Here is a 17,467-nt window from a genome sequence, read left to right on the forward strand (position 1 = left end):
TGCCTTCTGCTATGAAAGACAAACACTAATTGCCCATTGGCCCTGAATTGGACGTGTGCAGCTGGGGACATGCACCTAAAAATATCTTTGCTCGTTCCCATAAGTGGCGGGCACATGCAGCAACATTGCATTAATAGTCATTACTAATGGATGGCATAGACAAGAAAGGTTATTTTCTGCCTATATCCGCCACGCTAGGAAAGAGATCAAAGTCACACCAGAAGGGGTTGGTTGCACAGGAAGCTCAGACTTCAGGCCTATCCACTGACCCACCCTTCAAGTGCTGGTGGAGATGTCACATGGTTGCAGCCCAGCAAGTAACATGACATCTTGCGTTATGCGTGTGGCCCCAGCAGTTTCCATGTTTGCCACGTCCAGACTTTAGCTCCATGCAGAGTTGGGCCCGCCATGCTTGAGTTGTGTTACACCACTACCACTATGGCACAAAAGCTGCATCTGGTTCCACCTCACTGGAGTGATGAATAATTGAAACCTTACAATATTATCACTCAAACATGCTAATAAAACAGATGTTGCATCAGCATTTCTGGCTAAGAATAGAATGTGTGAATCGCATTGTGATTAAATGTGTCTTTTTATTTCATTGGAATAGCCAATTGTTTGCTTTTTCTCTGTGTGTGTAATTAAAATTTGAAATAAAAACTGCTCATGAGTTAAGGAAGGCATCCATTATCCCAGTAAACTGATGTCTTATGACATGCACAGATAACAAGCAATAAAATGTGACTGCGCTTTTTCCTTATTGTGTGTTAACATTTTGAAACAATTGTTTGCAGAGTTGTAAAAGTTAACTTTGAACTGCTTTCATTCTTTGAAAGGCACAAACGTGAAGACATAAATGAAGGATTGTTTGCATGAGTGTGGCTGACAGATGTGTTTGTCCGCAAAGACCCACTGCTGGCGCTGAGCAACTACTCAGCATACACTTGAACTAAAGCTGAGTGCAAGGCAATTTTTCTCATCAGTGGGATTTTGCAGCAGCAGTGAACTTTATGAAGGTTTTGAATTTAAAACTTTTTGAAGGTTTTGAATTTAAGCAAGAACAAACATGATGGGGATAGTATATTTTAGGTCGATATTATTGTACCTTGTCAGTGATAACCAGCCTAAGAATATAGAAATGTATTTCCTGAGAAAATACAAATGAACTCTTGATTGATTTTCCAACCTTGTCTTTTTTTTTCTTCTTTTTTTTCGCTCCTGGTCTAGCTCAGAAATGAAGTGGTGCCACTGCAGCTCCACAGTGGACAGCGTTTGGACAACCTTTGTCTTCTAGAGAACAGCAGTGCGGCCCTGAGCCTCAACCCTGAGACGCTGAGCAGCCAGAGGCTAAAACCGAGCTTACTGGTGAGCTCACTTTATGAAAGGTTGCTATAAGCTTGTTGATGCTAGACTGGCCAAGGGTCAATCCGAGGGGAAATGTTCACTCAACAAAAATAGAAACTGTTTTGCTATACTTTTCAGAAATGGACACATCAAGATGTTGTTTAAAGGTCATGATTATTACACAGGTCTGACCTGAAATGCTCACCATAAATGTCACCAGTCTCCTAGAATATGCAGGGCGGGTGGTTTGCTGCTGTATTCAACGGCATTCCAGTAACATGTCCTTGTCCTCATCAAGCTTTCTTCAGGCTGCTTGCAATTCTCTTGGGTTTCCTTGACGTCTGTGCTTCAATATGAATGAGCAGAATCGATTAGACCCCCGTGTAATGCGTGCAAATTGGGCTATGTGTACTTGCCATGCTAGAATCATATAAAAGTGTTTCTCATTCTTGGGACAAAAACAGAGTCGCCATAATGGAAACAAAAAGTAATTATCGTATTTTCCGCACTATAAGGTGCACTTAAAAGCTTTTAATTTTCTCAAAAACCAAAGGTGCTACTTTTAATACGGTGCACCATTTGTGTGGACCGAATTCCAAAATCTGTAAATGTTGTTGTGTGGCTGCCGTTACAGGGATGTGATACGTAGATGTAATACGTATGTAGACCAGACGAACCAATGAGCGTATGTTGTACGTAAAATTTGTAGGCCGGGCGGTAAACCAATCAGAGGACTTTAAGTAATACGTAGAGAATGTACCTTGATAAATATATACGATCAGTTTGTGCAAAACAAACAGCATTAGGATCCTCGAAAATGGCATCGACAAAGAGACTGCTTACGAGGTACAATTCAAGCTTTTGGAAAGTCGGGATCATTGCCAAAGAGCAACATGACAAGGATGAGACAATGACGAGAAGGAGCTTGTTATGTTTAACGGTGCACTCGCCTAACTGTTTAATTCGGCTACTGGAAATGAGGACTTGGATGGATTTGCGTATGAATAAGGATTAACGGTTGTGTGAGTACAGTACAGTGCCGTGGTGACAACTGAACACACTGTTTTGCTCCCATGACATTTTGTTGTTGTTGTTTACCGTAAGTCATGACATGCATGCGCCCTATAATGCACCTTCTGTGTACAAAAGAGCCCCTGCAATTGAGTCTGCGCCAAAGCGCCTTATAGGGTGGAAGATAGAGTACATGAGGTTAAAGTATGGACATAATGATGGTCCTCTAGAATTATGAAAAACAAATGTACGTGGGCATGCAAACATTTTATTTTTAAACACTAAGGCGGACACATTATTCTTCCCTAGGTTCTCAGCCCAAGTTATGATTTGCAAAAACATTTTCTGCAAGATTTCCACACGTGTCAATGCTCGATATTTGAATACTTGCATTGCACCAGCTGTGGCCTGTATGGGTGTGAGCTTAGCACAACTCACTGTGACTGTTGGCAAAAATGTGAGTTGGTGTGAGTTTTATTTATAAAATCCCCACCTGCTTGTTAAATAACTACTTGATGATTAGCTTGTCAACAATTTGTCTGCGACGAATTGGATATTTACTTTGCAGTGTAAGATACTGTACAACTAATACGTATTGTGGGTATCAGCAAATTTGGACTTAGTTTTTAATCAAAGTGTCTCCACTAAATGTAATTTAGTTTTAGTCATATATATTGTCATTTAAATTGTTTTAGTTTTAGTCTGTTTGAGATTAATGAAAAATTAAGTGAAATAGTATATACTAAGCAGGATATTAACTATAATAATAATAAATAAGATTATTGTAGACAAAAACTGCAGTAATTTTAAGAATACGAAGTGTGTAAACAGTAATATGTAAACCTTCCCTTTACCTTTCGAAAGTCATTACGTTCACCTAGATCAGCGATTCTCCCTCTTTTTATACTGGAAAGAATCACTGAATTAATAATATAATGTTACGGTGTACAGTAATGTTACTAATGTTATTATGTATATATATATATATATATATATATATATATATACACACACAAACAATCTCTTGTTTAATCATCCACCCATACACATAGTGATTGAGCCTTTGTTGAATAAAACTGGAGGGTTGAGGAGGGTTAGCAGAACGTTTGAAATAATTCACTTTCTTTTCCGAGCAAAGTTACTCCGTAGCACTTTTTGCTATTGCTGAGAATGTTTTGGATATCATTATGCGTCTTGCTGCGCTGTTATGCTGGTGTTTTGTGCACGCCTCAGTCAGCAGGGAAAGCAGTATTGAAGAGGGGGTGGATGGGTTGAAGCCTGGTGATGTTATTAGTTCTCTGAAGTGGAAAAATAGATGATTATGGACCCTGAAAAACTGGGGTACCGTTAGTAATTACCAATATTGCATGGTCCTACATACTGGACGACTGAGTGAAGTGGTAATGAAAAACTGACAGAGCATGAAGCTTTTCAGCAAGCACCATTAGCCTGCAGCTCTGTTGTTCTATGATGGAGATGCAATCATCAAAATGGAGAAAACGCTGTAAAGGTCTCCTCCTACACAGCTGTCTCCACCCTTTACAATAATTCTACGTCATCTATTATGTAAAGTATGGAGATCTCTAGGATCACCTTAGTGGAGAAAGCTTTACATTCAGTGTGAACCTTTATTAACTGCACAAAGTTTTTGAAAAAAAAAACTTAGAGTATTGCAATAATTCAAGTACCCATGAATCAATCATAAATTGAGTGGCCATTTTTAATTTATGAATACAACACAATGACATGCAAGGCAAGCTTAGTTACCACTGTACTGTTACTGTCATTTGATTGCTTTATATCAATTGCCTAGAAGTGTTTTGACTTTACAATTTAGTTAGCGGAGGTTAGTGACATGATTTCTGACTTGCATATACAGCCACCAAATAAAAGTGTTGTCATTAATATATTGGTCCAAACAAATATACCTTTAGTTGTGCTCGGCATTTGAAATAAGTAAGAAATTGAAGAAACAAGGATGAACTGTATCATGAATACCTTTTTGACATTTTCAAGACAGAGCAATTTTATTTTCAAGACTTTTTTCACACCAAAACCTGAGAGAAAGCATTTCCAAGAAAAAACATACTTTTGGAAGGTAAATCATGTTGCGAAACACTAAAAGTGCATCTTTTTCATTTGATTAATTTATGAAATGATTGACTACAATAGTATGACACAAACGTGATGATGATTGCTGCTATTCCAGTTCTTATCATCTCCTCTGCTCGTTTCTACTCACACTATCACTAAAAAAGTGTCCAATTACTGCTCGGCCTCTTAACATGTCACTGGTAGCAGCCATGATGTCAAAAGGGGACGAAAAATGAGGGATGTGAACAATTCCTCCCTGGTTAACTTTCACCCTCATAACTATTTATGTGAGAGAGCAGGTCGCACGGTCGAGCCTGCAGGTTCAGTTCGACCACATCTGGTTTGCTGGTGTTGTGAATCATCACACAGAGACACATTTTAGTGACGATCATAAATATGGACCAGCCAGACAGGGAAAAGCTGTCATTCTCAGGCTAAATAGCGTCTAGACACTGTCAGGGCTTAAATGTTCCTCTGAACAAACACAACTTGAGTTAACTTGATTTCACGTCTTCTTTTGCACTCTACCATAATTGCCCAGATTAATAATTTATTCCAGTTTATTAATATTCAGAGACATAAATGGGAATATCATGCAAGGGTTTGCCATCTCTCTTTTTTTTTTACTGTACAGCGGTTTATTTACACAATGAATAGCTGTTCCACAATGTGCACCTATTCTGTTTCATTCATTCATGGTTTATTAGTTTAAATTTACATTATCAATATGTTTGATGTTATGGGACAGTTGAGCCAAATCCTGTGATTTTACATTTGCACTTTCTAGTGTACATCTATTGATGTGGAAGGTCCTCCTCTGCTGGGGGGGAACAACCTCATGTTTACATCACTTGTAATGAAATTAAATTTGCGTGGCGCCCACATTACAGGCATCCATCAATCCACAAATTCAATTATCCCTCTTGTTTAACACTCAATGCTGCTGATTGACACAGGGTCTCTGCACATGATTCACTCAGCTGTCTTTTTGTTTGTCGGTTTGTTGGTTTGTTGGTTGGTTTGTTGGTTGGTTGGTTGGTTGGTTGGTTGGTTGGTTGGTTGGTTGGTTGGTTGGTTTGATTGTTTGTTTTGATGACCCAATTTATACTTGGTTACATCCCAACTTCGCCTGCAGGCGGGAAATTGCCCAATACTTCATCAATAGGCTACACAGTACAAAGCAAACCCATAACATAATCAGAACATTTTTTTCTTGGAGAGTTTTATTATTTGCTATACAATAGTAAAATATAACTAGAGACTTGTCATGTTAAAGACACTGCATCCCCGCTTCAACCTCTTGCTGGATATTTTGTAGTTCTATTTCATCCATTTTTCATCCGATGCCGGAAGCACACATATTCTCTTTGCACATGCATGTTTCAAGTATATATAGGAAAATAGTCACTTGTGACCCCTGGATGACGTAAGGCGTGTATAAATTCTGTTGTCACCAAATATCTCCTACAAAATGTTCTCATGTGAATGATTCTGAGTGACAGAACGTAAGTACCATCATGTATCTGGTGTCCTCTATCCAAGTGGGTGTCCTGCGAAGGAGTCATGGGAGTCGTTGTGCCGTGTTTATTTAACTTTTTAAAAAATTCTTTACAATAAACAGTGGTTACGTTGTTTTATCCTTTTTATCCAGTTTTTTTGACATCGCAATTGTTTACTTATTGCCATTGGTAGTGATCTTATATGCTTGCCAGCTACCTTTTGCCAAGTTGTCATTCCATCTAAGTCACAGATGTCAAACTCAAGGCCCGGGGGCACAGATATGGTTTGTTTTGTAGCTTTTACTGTATATTATATGAGGTGATCATACATTTATTTGGGTTGACAGTCATAATGGCCCTCTAAAAGAACCCGCGAAAAAAATGAGTTTGACACCCCTGATCTAAGTAATTCTGTCTTTTCTCTTCATAGTAGGTTCCTAGTCTTGTGTCGATTAGATTGCGTGTTCTTGTGTTTGTCTCCTACCCAGTATTTTTGTTCCGTTATTGAGTCTTCCCTTTAGTATTGTTTTCCTTAGTAGTCCATTGTTTTCTCATTGTGCTCCACCTATTTACCTCGGTTTGTTAGTCTCTTGTTATTGTTTCGTGTCACCCTGTTGTTTCGTGAGAGTATTTCCATCATAAATATGTGAAGAATGGACATCAAACCCTCTGAATCAAATAATTGGGGCTCGGGTCTTGTATCCATTACACAGCACAGATATTTTTTTCATCTCCTCCCAAATCAACTTTACAACATCAGCCCATAGAGGTGCTTGCACCTCCATATAAACGTACCTTCCTCATGAGCAAGTCATTTTTTTTCTTGGGAAAAATGTGGTTGTCTGTGCTCCACCATGTGTCACGACTGTCAGTGCACGACAAGTGCACCGCCTTTAAAGGGAATAAGAGGAGCCATTTCGCTTGGACATGATTGAAGTCGACTGTGTTCACTCCCACAAAGCTCCCCCTTTGAGATTTGTTGGGTCGTACTCATCTGCTAAATTATAGGGACCAGGCTCCGTGCAGATTTTCATGGCTATGCATTACATGGTTATGTTGGTTACCAAAGTAGATTTCTACATCTTCATCATTTAGTGTGTTTTCAGTGATTGAATTCTTTTTTACACTTGTATGACCATTAAGATGGTTGAACTATTATTTTAAATAGCTTTATAGTTTATAAAAGGTTTATGAGGATGATAGTTTTTAAACAATTCTTCTTCCTTTTTTCATTATTTGTCCATTATTTTTTTCTCTGAAATCTGTGGTTGACCAGTAGCTTGTGTAGGGTTATGGTTATGGTTGACCTCTAATTCCACAGTATTTCCAGCAAAACACACACACACAAAAAATCCACCATAACAAGCCGTTAGTGTCCAAAAAAATTGGAAGGTTTGCTGAGAAAAATGAAGATCATGACGGAATCCGAGCAAAGCACCTTGAAGGGACAATTGGAGACAGATGAATAGTTCAATGCGACGTGACATGTTTAGTTATAAAAAAAAAAAAGAAAAAGGCCACCCTGCCAACTAGAAATCCCAGAGAGGAGTGGCAGGGAATTAAAACCATGAACAATGTTCGCCTCAAGGACAGAAGAAAACCCTCCCTCTGGGACTCAGCTGACTGAAGCTGCCGAGTGGCTTACAATAGGGCTGATACTGCCTCTTTTGTCGAACTTTGACATCATAGAAACAGAGGTCAAAGCAACTAAGCACAGAGGTGGAACTAATCTCCACGAACAACTTCTAGTTGAAATTTCAGTCTATACATTAGAGCTCAAGTTACACCTAGCAGCTTTACACTTAAATAAATCAAAGTAGGTACAATTGACTTTGTTCTGAATGAAAAATACTTGGACATGAATAGTGAAAAAGTAAGGAAGATACATTTTCACTTATGATGTGAGTAAAAAGTGTGTCTTAATAAGTTTCAATGGGTTTAAAGCATGCGATAGGGGTATTATTTTTTAAGGGTCTCCCTATTGCAGAATTACTACGGGGGATTCTAGAACGAATAGTCTCCTCTCCGATGGACGGGTTTACTGTAAAGCATTATATGCCTGACTCAGAGGCACTACAATCAAAATAGTTCTTAGACGGCGTAATGGGTTTACCACAGGTTGGCAGAAGCTCATGTCTTTTGACCAGCTTGAAAGCATGCGCGATACAATGGAACTAAATCATCTTGTGCCCATATGCAGGATTTCAGAGCTAAATCTTTGCCAAGTTTCTCAATCTGCAGCCAGTGCATTGAGCTTATTAACATTTCAATCTGCTACAGGCGCTCTCTGCCGCCTCACACAATGAACGTGCCCTTTTAATAATGTAACCGGTTTTAACAAGATTGTAAAGTGTTCATCTGACTTTCATAAGCCTGTTAGCAAAGTGACAAAATCATATGGTGTTATGAGAAACACTATGACTCTTCTTTAGTTTTCCAGTTTACAATGGAGTCTGCTTTGTCCAAGTTTGGAGTAAAGGCTGAGCTTGTTACTGCTTGGCCCCCGCAGCACTGATATTTCGCTGTAGGTTGATCATGATGTGGGGGATTTAGATTGGTCTTCTGGTAACTGATAGTGCTTTGCTGAACACTCCCCTTCTCCACTGCTTCATCTATAATGTACGTGGCTCTGCACAGAGCCAGAGCCTGAAAATCCAGCTTGTTCTTGGCCTGTGACAGTTTCTATAATCCCTTTATGTCGGGCGAGCTGTCATTATTTTTACACTCTGATACAGATTATGTGACACTTAAATTAGTCCAACTAACAGAGGGTCAAGGCAACCTGGATTTTGACGGTGTTGACTGGTGACTGATTTGTGTGCGTGCGTGTGTGTGTGTGTGTGTGTGTGTGTGTGTGTGTGTGTGTGTGTGTGTGTGTGTGTGTGTGTGTGTGTGTGTGTGTGTGTGTGTGTGTAGATAGGTACCTCTGGATTAATGTGACCTTCATGGGGAAGATGAAAATATTGGAGCTGGTAGACATTGATTTTTGGACTGGGCGTTGGTATTTATGGACACAGTCAGTGCATAAATATAAAAACTGAAACGCTCGGTCCTGGAGCTAGACTAATCGGACTCTGCGTATATATAAATTCTCTGTCTGTGCGCTTATCCCCCGATGGAGTTGATGTGACAGATTTATTGAAATGTTACTTGATGGGGGGAAAAAAAGAGAATTATTCAGTCTGTGTGTTTTGTGATGTAATGAAAGTCAATTATGATACCTGTCACTAGTGGTCTAGTGCTTAGATCATTTTACATAGGTGATTACAAAATGTACATTAGGTGGAAACTCAAATGAAACACATTTGTACAATTGAATTTGGGAAATATTTTAGGGGAAAACGGGCCACAAAATACGTGACATCATGGCATATGTCACAAGAGTTCATTCAGTGAGGATTAAAGCATTATCTCTGTGTTTATTTATTTTTTGTACGATTGTTAAAAATGTTAAAATACTTCTTAATATGTGTGTGTGGTTAATAAAGGTTTTATTATGGTGACCGTTTATTTAAGTAGGTATTTAAATGAATAGGTTGACGATAGTCCTAAAATGCACCATCCACTACCACCACCACCACCACAAAAAAAAACCCCAAAAAAACCCATTCATGGACAGGAGTACAACAATTCATCTACTGAGACCTAATGATACCCTTCAATTCGATCAATAAAGCTCCAGATCTTCTTAATTCTAATTATAGTTAACAGGAACAGCACAACTTTTAGGGCAACAAAACAAGGTGGAGGATAGTCGTTTCAACGCTTACCAGTTTTTCCCCCTCACTTGAACCATGTGTACTCCAGTATTTTCCATGAAACCTTAAAACAGAACATCTTTTGTTTCATTCCATACATTTTACAAAATGATTTGACCAAGTCACCAGCTTTGTTTTCAAAGCTATGGCCTGTAAATCAGAAAGTGAGTGTTTGTGCTCAGTGGAGTAACCTTAATTAGATTGCTGCCTGGCTGGAATTAAAGGCCATTGCTGGCTGACAGCGATTCTCATGGAGGCAGAGGAGCTGACTGATAAGCTGACCACTCATATGTGGCGCACATATGGGATGCAATTGCTCCAAAGGTTGCTTTCTCTTCACGTTTTTTTTCTTCTTCTTCTTGAGAGCTCATTGTTACCTTTTCATTTTACTCTCTCGTGACTTGCTACTTATGTGATGTGAGACGTGGGATGATTCTCACTTCTGAGGTTTCTATGGAGTTCACCAGGGGAAGCTTTTCTTTCTGGGTCATTTACTTAGATCGCATCTCTCCGCTTCACTATTTTTAAATAAGCTCAGCTATTTTAAGCCTGTGAAATTAGTGCCACCTCAGAATCCCCTCTATATCAAAGTCATGAATGTGCCAATGCTAGCAAAAATCACTGGGCAACAACAGCATACCACCTTTTTTTCTTTTCCGTACCGTATTTTACTGTAGGGAAAAAAAGTTTGTTTTATTTTCAGAGACGATAAATCCATCATGGTTGTTCGATCTGTGTTCTTCTGACTATTGGCTATCCTGTAATACAGAAATACATTTAAAATCAACATCAAAGGCTCATGCATTAAAATGAAGTTAATTGGTGTAGATGCCTGAATCAATAAAAACAAAGCACATTTTCACTATAATTATATTTTCCTTCATTTTGTGGATACAAAATGTACTTTTAGTATTCAATGTTGTAAAAAACATTTCCATTTTTCTTTTATTTCCTTACCAAATACGTTATTTTTTTCCAGATTTTGTTCAAACAAACTTGCAACAAAAGAAAAACATTTCCCATTTTCTTTCTACTATTGCAAACAGTGTCCTGTTTCTGGGATGTTACGCCGGCCTTGAGTTCATATTCATTTACTTTCCATGCTGCATATCAGCTGCAGTTTTTAATGGTGTTTTATTGGGAGAGTAGCGCTTTGTGTGCAGTAATTTAATCATGAGGCGGGTTGCGTCATGGACTTGAGCCGGTCTTGGGTATCGGGTTGCACACAGTTAGTGTGGTCTGTGACACTCATCTATATGTAGCCACATTGATGCCCGCTAGGACAAACCTCTCAAGACCTGCCTGTTGTAGTCGTGTGGAAATGAGGGAACTTGTCATCCAGTCTTGCACCGTCTCTGTGTGGGAGAAGGTAAAAACAAAATAACCTTTGGAATATTAAGAATTATTTAATTGAAACATGCAATGATTTCTGGAGACAGCAAACCTTTTGTAAGCTATGTTTTGTTTCCTCTTTAGTTTATGTGAAAGATCCTGGAACATTCTTGAAACAGGCATCATTCATTTGAATTGATCATATTGGTGTTAGAGATGGAAGTAGAACACTGCTAGAAAAACAAAACAACAATCAGTTCAGAGGAGCTAAAAAAAAACCCATTGAGCATTCAAATGATGCATGGATAGTGTATTGGTGATAATAAAGCAGTTTAAACATTTGCAATAACAGGAACAGGCTGGTGTGTGTGATGTGCGTGACGAGTGTCATGGCGGGAAGTGGCTGGCTTATGGTGAGTGAAATCTGCGGTGGCTAACGTGTCAGTATCCTAACGTTCATCAACCTGAGGGCATTTGTGACATTCAAATATGTGTCTCTGCGTTGTGTTTACATATGCAAGAATGCCAACTTTATGACAGCACTAGACACCATTTCTGTAAACAAAAGAATATTTTGTTGGCCTCTCCAAACAGCATCCAATCGAGGGTGGCCATGGCCCCCCAATGCCCCCCGTGACACCAGGACTGGTTCGACAGTCATGTTTCCATCACTCAATAAAACATTTCTATCTGACTTGTTTCCACCATGGTGATGTGAAGGCAAGATTGCGATAACCACATCAGTTATTTCAATAAAATAAGGTGACATCATCCCAATTGGATACAGTCCAAACCTGACATTGTAGACCGTAGTGTGTCAAGGTCTGATCTAAAACTCTGCACCATTTGTTGGTACGCTTATCACGCATGGCAGTTAAAATGATGGAAATGTTTATTTACCAATGACGTTAAGTTGACACATTTTGCTGTGAATATTCTGCAATGATTTATGTGAATTAATTATTAAGTCATGTTAAATTGTATTGTCACTAGTGTCTTTGTAATTTGCATTTACTTTATTTTCCCAACTCGTTTGGTGTGGTTGAATGTATTGAGTTGATAACATTGCAGAAAGATGAACAGATAATTATTCAAATATAACACAGTCTTTCCTGATGTCACATTCATATGTTATGCTTGGAGCAGTTGTGCTGACTGTTACATAACACTTGACTACATATATTTAAACCAGTGATGTGTCCTTGTGTTGCTTTTTTTTTCCTCATCTGTGTTAGAATTGAAGCATAATGATATCTTTAAAGGTGGGGTGTATAACATTTTTGTGCTTCATGGCTACCATAAACCCTCCACTTAAAGAATGACTCTACCTTTTTTCTCTGTGTGCACTGATGATGACTCACACTCCAGCACACCCTGCAGAAAACTCCTTTTGCACAGAGGAGGGAGGAAGAGTGAGGGGAAGAGATACATTATTTTTTGTTGCTCCCAAAGACATATCTGTTTATGTCACCCACTCCACCTCATCTGTCTGAGCCTTTGTGCTTTGTACTCATTAATATTTCCAAAATTACAAATCTATATTGAGAAGGTTTTTTGTTTTTGTTTTGCATTGCTAAGTCCATTCAATTTTCCCTTGCAGTAAGGTGGCTCTTAGGTGTGTGAGATTTCATAATTTGAGGCTATGTATTTATTTACCAATTTATTTATCTATTTATTTATCTATTTATTCATTTATTCATTCATTCATTTATTTATTCATTCATTCATTTAACTGGAATACATCAGATTAATCAATGTTTTATCAAGATCACACCCTTCAATAATTTGGTGCCATTTATAAGATTTCTTGATTCTGTCTCTGTAGGCTGCTCTCCATTCAGCGAGCTAACATTGTGTGACATTTTCAGTGAAGCCAAAGTCCGGCCTGCACATGCCGCTGCAGTGCCGTAGGTTGGCTGCCGTCAGGCTTTTGCATCTCTGGAAATAGAAAAAGAGCAAAGAGCCTGAGCGTGATTAATGGCCATGTAGTATGTGTAGCAGCAAACACAACAGGCCTGTCTGCCGCCATCTCCCATCACACGACCCCACAGGCCAAGAATTACATAACGGATCTGCAAAATTGTTCATGCAGATTCTTAATTGCTTTAATTTATTATATATGTGTGTGTGTGTGGGGGGGGGGTGCAGCTGCGAGGACTTTGAAGCGGGGTACACACACATGCCAGGTGTGTAATTTGATTTTGAATGGTGGATCTTTGTATTATCGCTGGGCTCTCTACCAAGAGATGCTTGATCTTGCTGCCTCGTGCCAGTCTGGATTTGACTGGCATTCTGTTTTGTTTCCCCCCCCCCCCTCTTGTTTTAAGAAGCATCTATTTTTAGCACACTGTGTCAAAACATGGCTGCGTCATCCCGTGTATGCATGTGCGCATAGACATAAATTTGCTTCCCCACAAGGTCTGAGTGCTCCCTTCAGCTACATGTGCTTAAGCCCCGTTTGCATTACTTCTTACTGAATGCATGCAGCGCCATTACGCAACGCTGTGTGCATCAGCTACAGGGCCACCGGGCCAGAATGGCAGCCAGTTACCAATCACTCTCCCGCTCGTCTCCCCTCCCCCCTTTTTCATCTTATTCTGTTTTGCCCTGATCCCCTTTTCATATCTTTTTAAAGCAGGAAGCGTGGTGCTGTGATTTGTACGCATAGCAAATTGCTGCAGACATGTTTTAAGCAGTCAGTAAATGCATGCATGTGTTGCTGTTGGCGTGCTCTCTGTTTGCTGGAGTGTGAAGGCAGGTCAGCGGAGGCCAGCGCAAGAAAAGAGGATGATCTGCCCTTAGTTGTCAGCAGTGCTCCACTGTGAATAAAAGATTGCATTGGATGCTTTTGTATTTTCGGCAGGTTCCAAAGAGGTTTAAAGGTGCTGCGAATTAATAATATTGGCTGATAAGTTTGACGTGAATTTCTATTTTGTACAGAAAATGTTTATTTAACCACTGACTTCCACCAACACCCACGCAGTAATTGTGAGTTAGAGTATATTATGTAAGTAAAGACAAACACAGTGGAGCTATTTTGTTATTTAATAATTTGACATTTAGTACCCGAGCCAACAGTCCATTAGCTTGGCATATCTTGTCGATAGTGAATACATGAAGGAGCTTGCTTTCTTGGTTTTATCAGTAATAGGATATACGTAGTAAGATAGTAAGGCATTTGTTCACAGTATTTTTTGTATGACTTCCAACTGTGTTCAATGAGAAGCATTCATCATCTGACATGGTTACCTTGGATATCTATCAGCGCATTGTGAATTGATGATCAAACCTTCGCAGCACGGATTGCGCCATTTCCTTTTTGTTCGGCAACCTTTTTCCTTGGGTACTGCAGGGCAATATTCGCCAAAGTATCCCCGCTGGAAATTTTTTTTCAAAGTTTTTCAAATGGAGCTAGTTTTAATTAGTTTTAGGGTATGTTGTTGGATTATTATATTTTATATTATTGTGTGCACGTTTAAAAAAGGCCACTGTATGCTAGGTTTTTGTGTACAGAAACTCAAGAACGCATTCAACAATTTAAAAAAAATAAGCAGCGAACAGCCATCCACAAATGAAATGTAGGGACTCTATAACAGTTTGCAAAATTGGTATTGTATAATATTTAAGTATACATTATTTGTGCAGTTGATCACATTCATTTCTGCAGCAAACAAAATAAGAAATCGAACCAAGAAGCTGGCTATTTATTCAGTTTTTCATTATGATGCCAAAGTACGAGATTGCGAGATAAGTCACTTCCCCAAAATTAATTAGATATTATTTTATGACCTTGACCATATTTGGACTAGAAGGTAATCTCTTAATCGGAGAACAATGACCTTCCACATGAAATTGCAAAATGATACTTCACACTTTTTTTTTGTGTAATCCGTTCCAAAACATGTCTGTCTCGAAACTTTCTAGGTCATAAATGATTTTTTTCTCGCCCAAAGTCGGCTAACAGACTCCAGCACATCTATGACCCTAACGAGGTTAAGCGCCATAGAAAATGATAACAATATTACAATATATGTTCAGACACTTCACATTAAACCATCATTGTGTCTCTGATGCAATAATGTCGCTTGTAAATTGATTTTTGGTTGTGTGTATTTTATTCCTTCCTACCTATTGTATTTGGTGCATTATTGCCCTATTGAACAAGACACTGAGATGCTCAGGATACTTGTGTGCAGCATCCTCACTATAACATCCTTCCCTGAGTGCATGTAAAAGAATAAAACACACCATTTGATCTTCATCTCAAGTAGTGGGATAAAGGATTCCTTCTTAATTGAAAGACTCTAAACCTCTGGTGATTTTCCCCTCCTCACTTGTCTCTCTTCTCCTCCTTTGAAGCCTCTCATGTTGCTGTTGCACCTTTGATAAGAGGACAGCTGCTGTTTACATTTTCCAATATGGAAGAATGCCACGCTGCTGTCACCCATGTGGAGGGTTGCCTCTTGATATAGGGCTCAGACTCCAAAATGTCTATTTGCACTGCAGAGGTGTTGGCAGGCAGGGGCATTTCTAGTCCCCCTTGGGCCTCAGTCAAGAAGAAACATGGAGCCTCCCAACCCCCAAAAAAAACAGCGAGCCAACAATTACTAAGGAGCCCTATACCTTAGTGAGGGATTTCTGACGTTGGCGTTGTAGTGCCAGATTTCTCGTTCATATTGTTAAGGGTGTAGCCATCATTTCAGAATTTGGAGGGACAAATTGTCTTGGCGTAATCTTAGTATTGAAGCAATTCGTTGACCTGATCCCCGGATGAGAAAAAGCGAGGATATATTGACATTCATGAAGCAGCAGCTTTCTGCCTCACACTGTTTATATGATAATTCTGTATTCTAGCACTCCAGACAAACAACCCACTTCCTGTAAACACGGATCCTCTTGCATGTGAAATCACAACTGTCACACTTACTCCAGTAAAGTTGCAAAGGTGTGGGATTGTGTTGGCTCATTTTTGTACACCTCCAAAGCTCAATTCAAATGAAGTGTAAATCATAAATCAAAACAATACAGTGTTCTGTTCCTCCCTTTCCAACCACTGCATTCAATTATACGTCATAAAGACACAAAAAACCAATAATACACTACAAAGACAATATATTTAACGTTCAAAATGATCCACTTTTTTCCTGCTAATTTTTACTCTTTTTGAATTTGATGCCTGTAACGTATTACAAAAAAAAAAGTTGGGCATGTTTACTCCTGTGCTAAATGTTGGGGAACTAAGAACAGTAATTGTTGAAGCTTTGGCCATTCTTGCTTGATGTACAACTTCACTTGCTCAACAATCAGATGTTTGTGTCGTATATTTTTTTGCTTCATACTGCGCCATACATTTTCAGTGGGAGTCTGGATGCCCGTGGGCCAGTCGAAACTCACACTCTTTCCCTGTGAAGGAATGTAGATTGTTGCTTGGCATTGCCTTGCAGGGACTTCCCTGAAAAAAAAAAAAACAATTGCTTGGATGGCTGTATATGTTGTTGCAAAACCTGTATCTATCTTCCACATGCCATGGGCACTGATACACTCTCATACCATCACAGATGCTGCCGTTTGGATTTTGAGCTATTGATCTTTTTCTCATTGACTCAGAGGACACGGCGTCCATGGTTTCCCAAAACCATTTTGAAAGTTGGACTCGTCAGATCACAGCACTTTTACACTTCATCCATCTCAGACAGCGTTTGTGGCTTTAGCTTTGGATTTTGGAGTTCTAACTTGCATTGGTAGCTATAACAGCAAACTGCATTAACTGACAAAGTGCGAATAATTTTTTTATGCATTGCTGCCCGAGTGCTGTTTTACAGTAGGTGTTTCCGTTTGACACTGTTAATAAAGTTAATAGAGGTCCCCAAATCACATCTATGGATCATGCCATCATTTAAATAAAGATTGAGTGTTTCATATTTCACAGCCCTGGATATTGACAAAGGCTACCATATTTGTATACTTTAATGACAGTCAACCGTTATGCAATAGTTTTACCTTGCTGACGAGTCTCTCTATTTTTATATTTTTATATAGGCATTTTTTTTTTCTTCCCCCACAGTTAGCACTGATTTTGGCACTTTCAGTGTGACGTGTTATGGAGGCCTGTGAATTAGAAGCAGTTACTGTCATCCTAGACGGAAAGCGCAAGGCTCTATTTTCTGTATTGATTGTGCCAAACTTCACGTGGGGCAAAATATTTACTCTTTATCTCCCCCTGGACACCACCTGCATCCCCTTATGCCATGTATAGAATGTATTTACCCAGACTTGAATGGTGTAACTGTGGGTCTTTATGATCATTTTACATGGAGACAACCTGTTTGGTAATCCATTGTTTTTTTCCATGCCCGTCATCCAGCCCTTGGCAAACATTTATAGTCGAGTTTAAGGGAGCAATGTCAAAGCCAGACACATGCACGG

The 17,467-nt window shown here is 39.2% G+C and overlaps 1 protein-coding gene across 1 annotated transcript in view; it reads left to right on the top strand.

Moving 5' to 3' along the window:
• Positions 1-17,467, top strand: part of rimbp2b (RIMS binding protein 2b) — a 65,134-nt gene that overhangs the window by 7,881 nt on the left and 39,786 nt on the right. The window contains exon 2 of the mRNA XM_085910200.1: positions 1,231-1,368. Within this exon, the coding sequence (XP_085766326.1) occupies positions 1,231-1,368 (138 nt within the window). The remainder of the gene's footprint in view (positions 1-1,230; positions 1,369-17,467) is intronic.

Source organism: Syngnathus leptorhynchus, chromosome 4 (assembly GCF_054491065.1).
Source record: "Syngnathus leptorhynchus isolate UIUO chromosome 4, UIUO_Slep, whole genome shotgun sequence".
NCBI lineage: Eukaryota > Metazoa > Chordata > Actinopteri > Syngnathiformes > Syngnathidae > Syngnathus > Syngnathus leptorhynchus.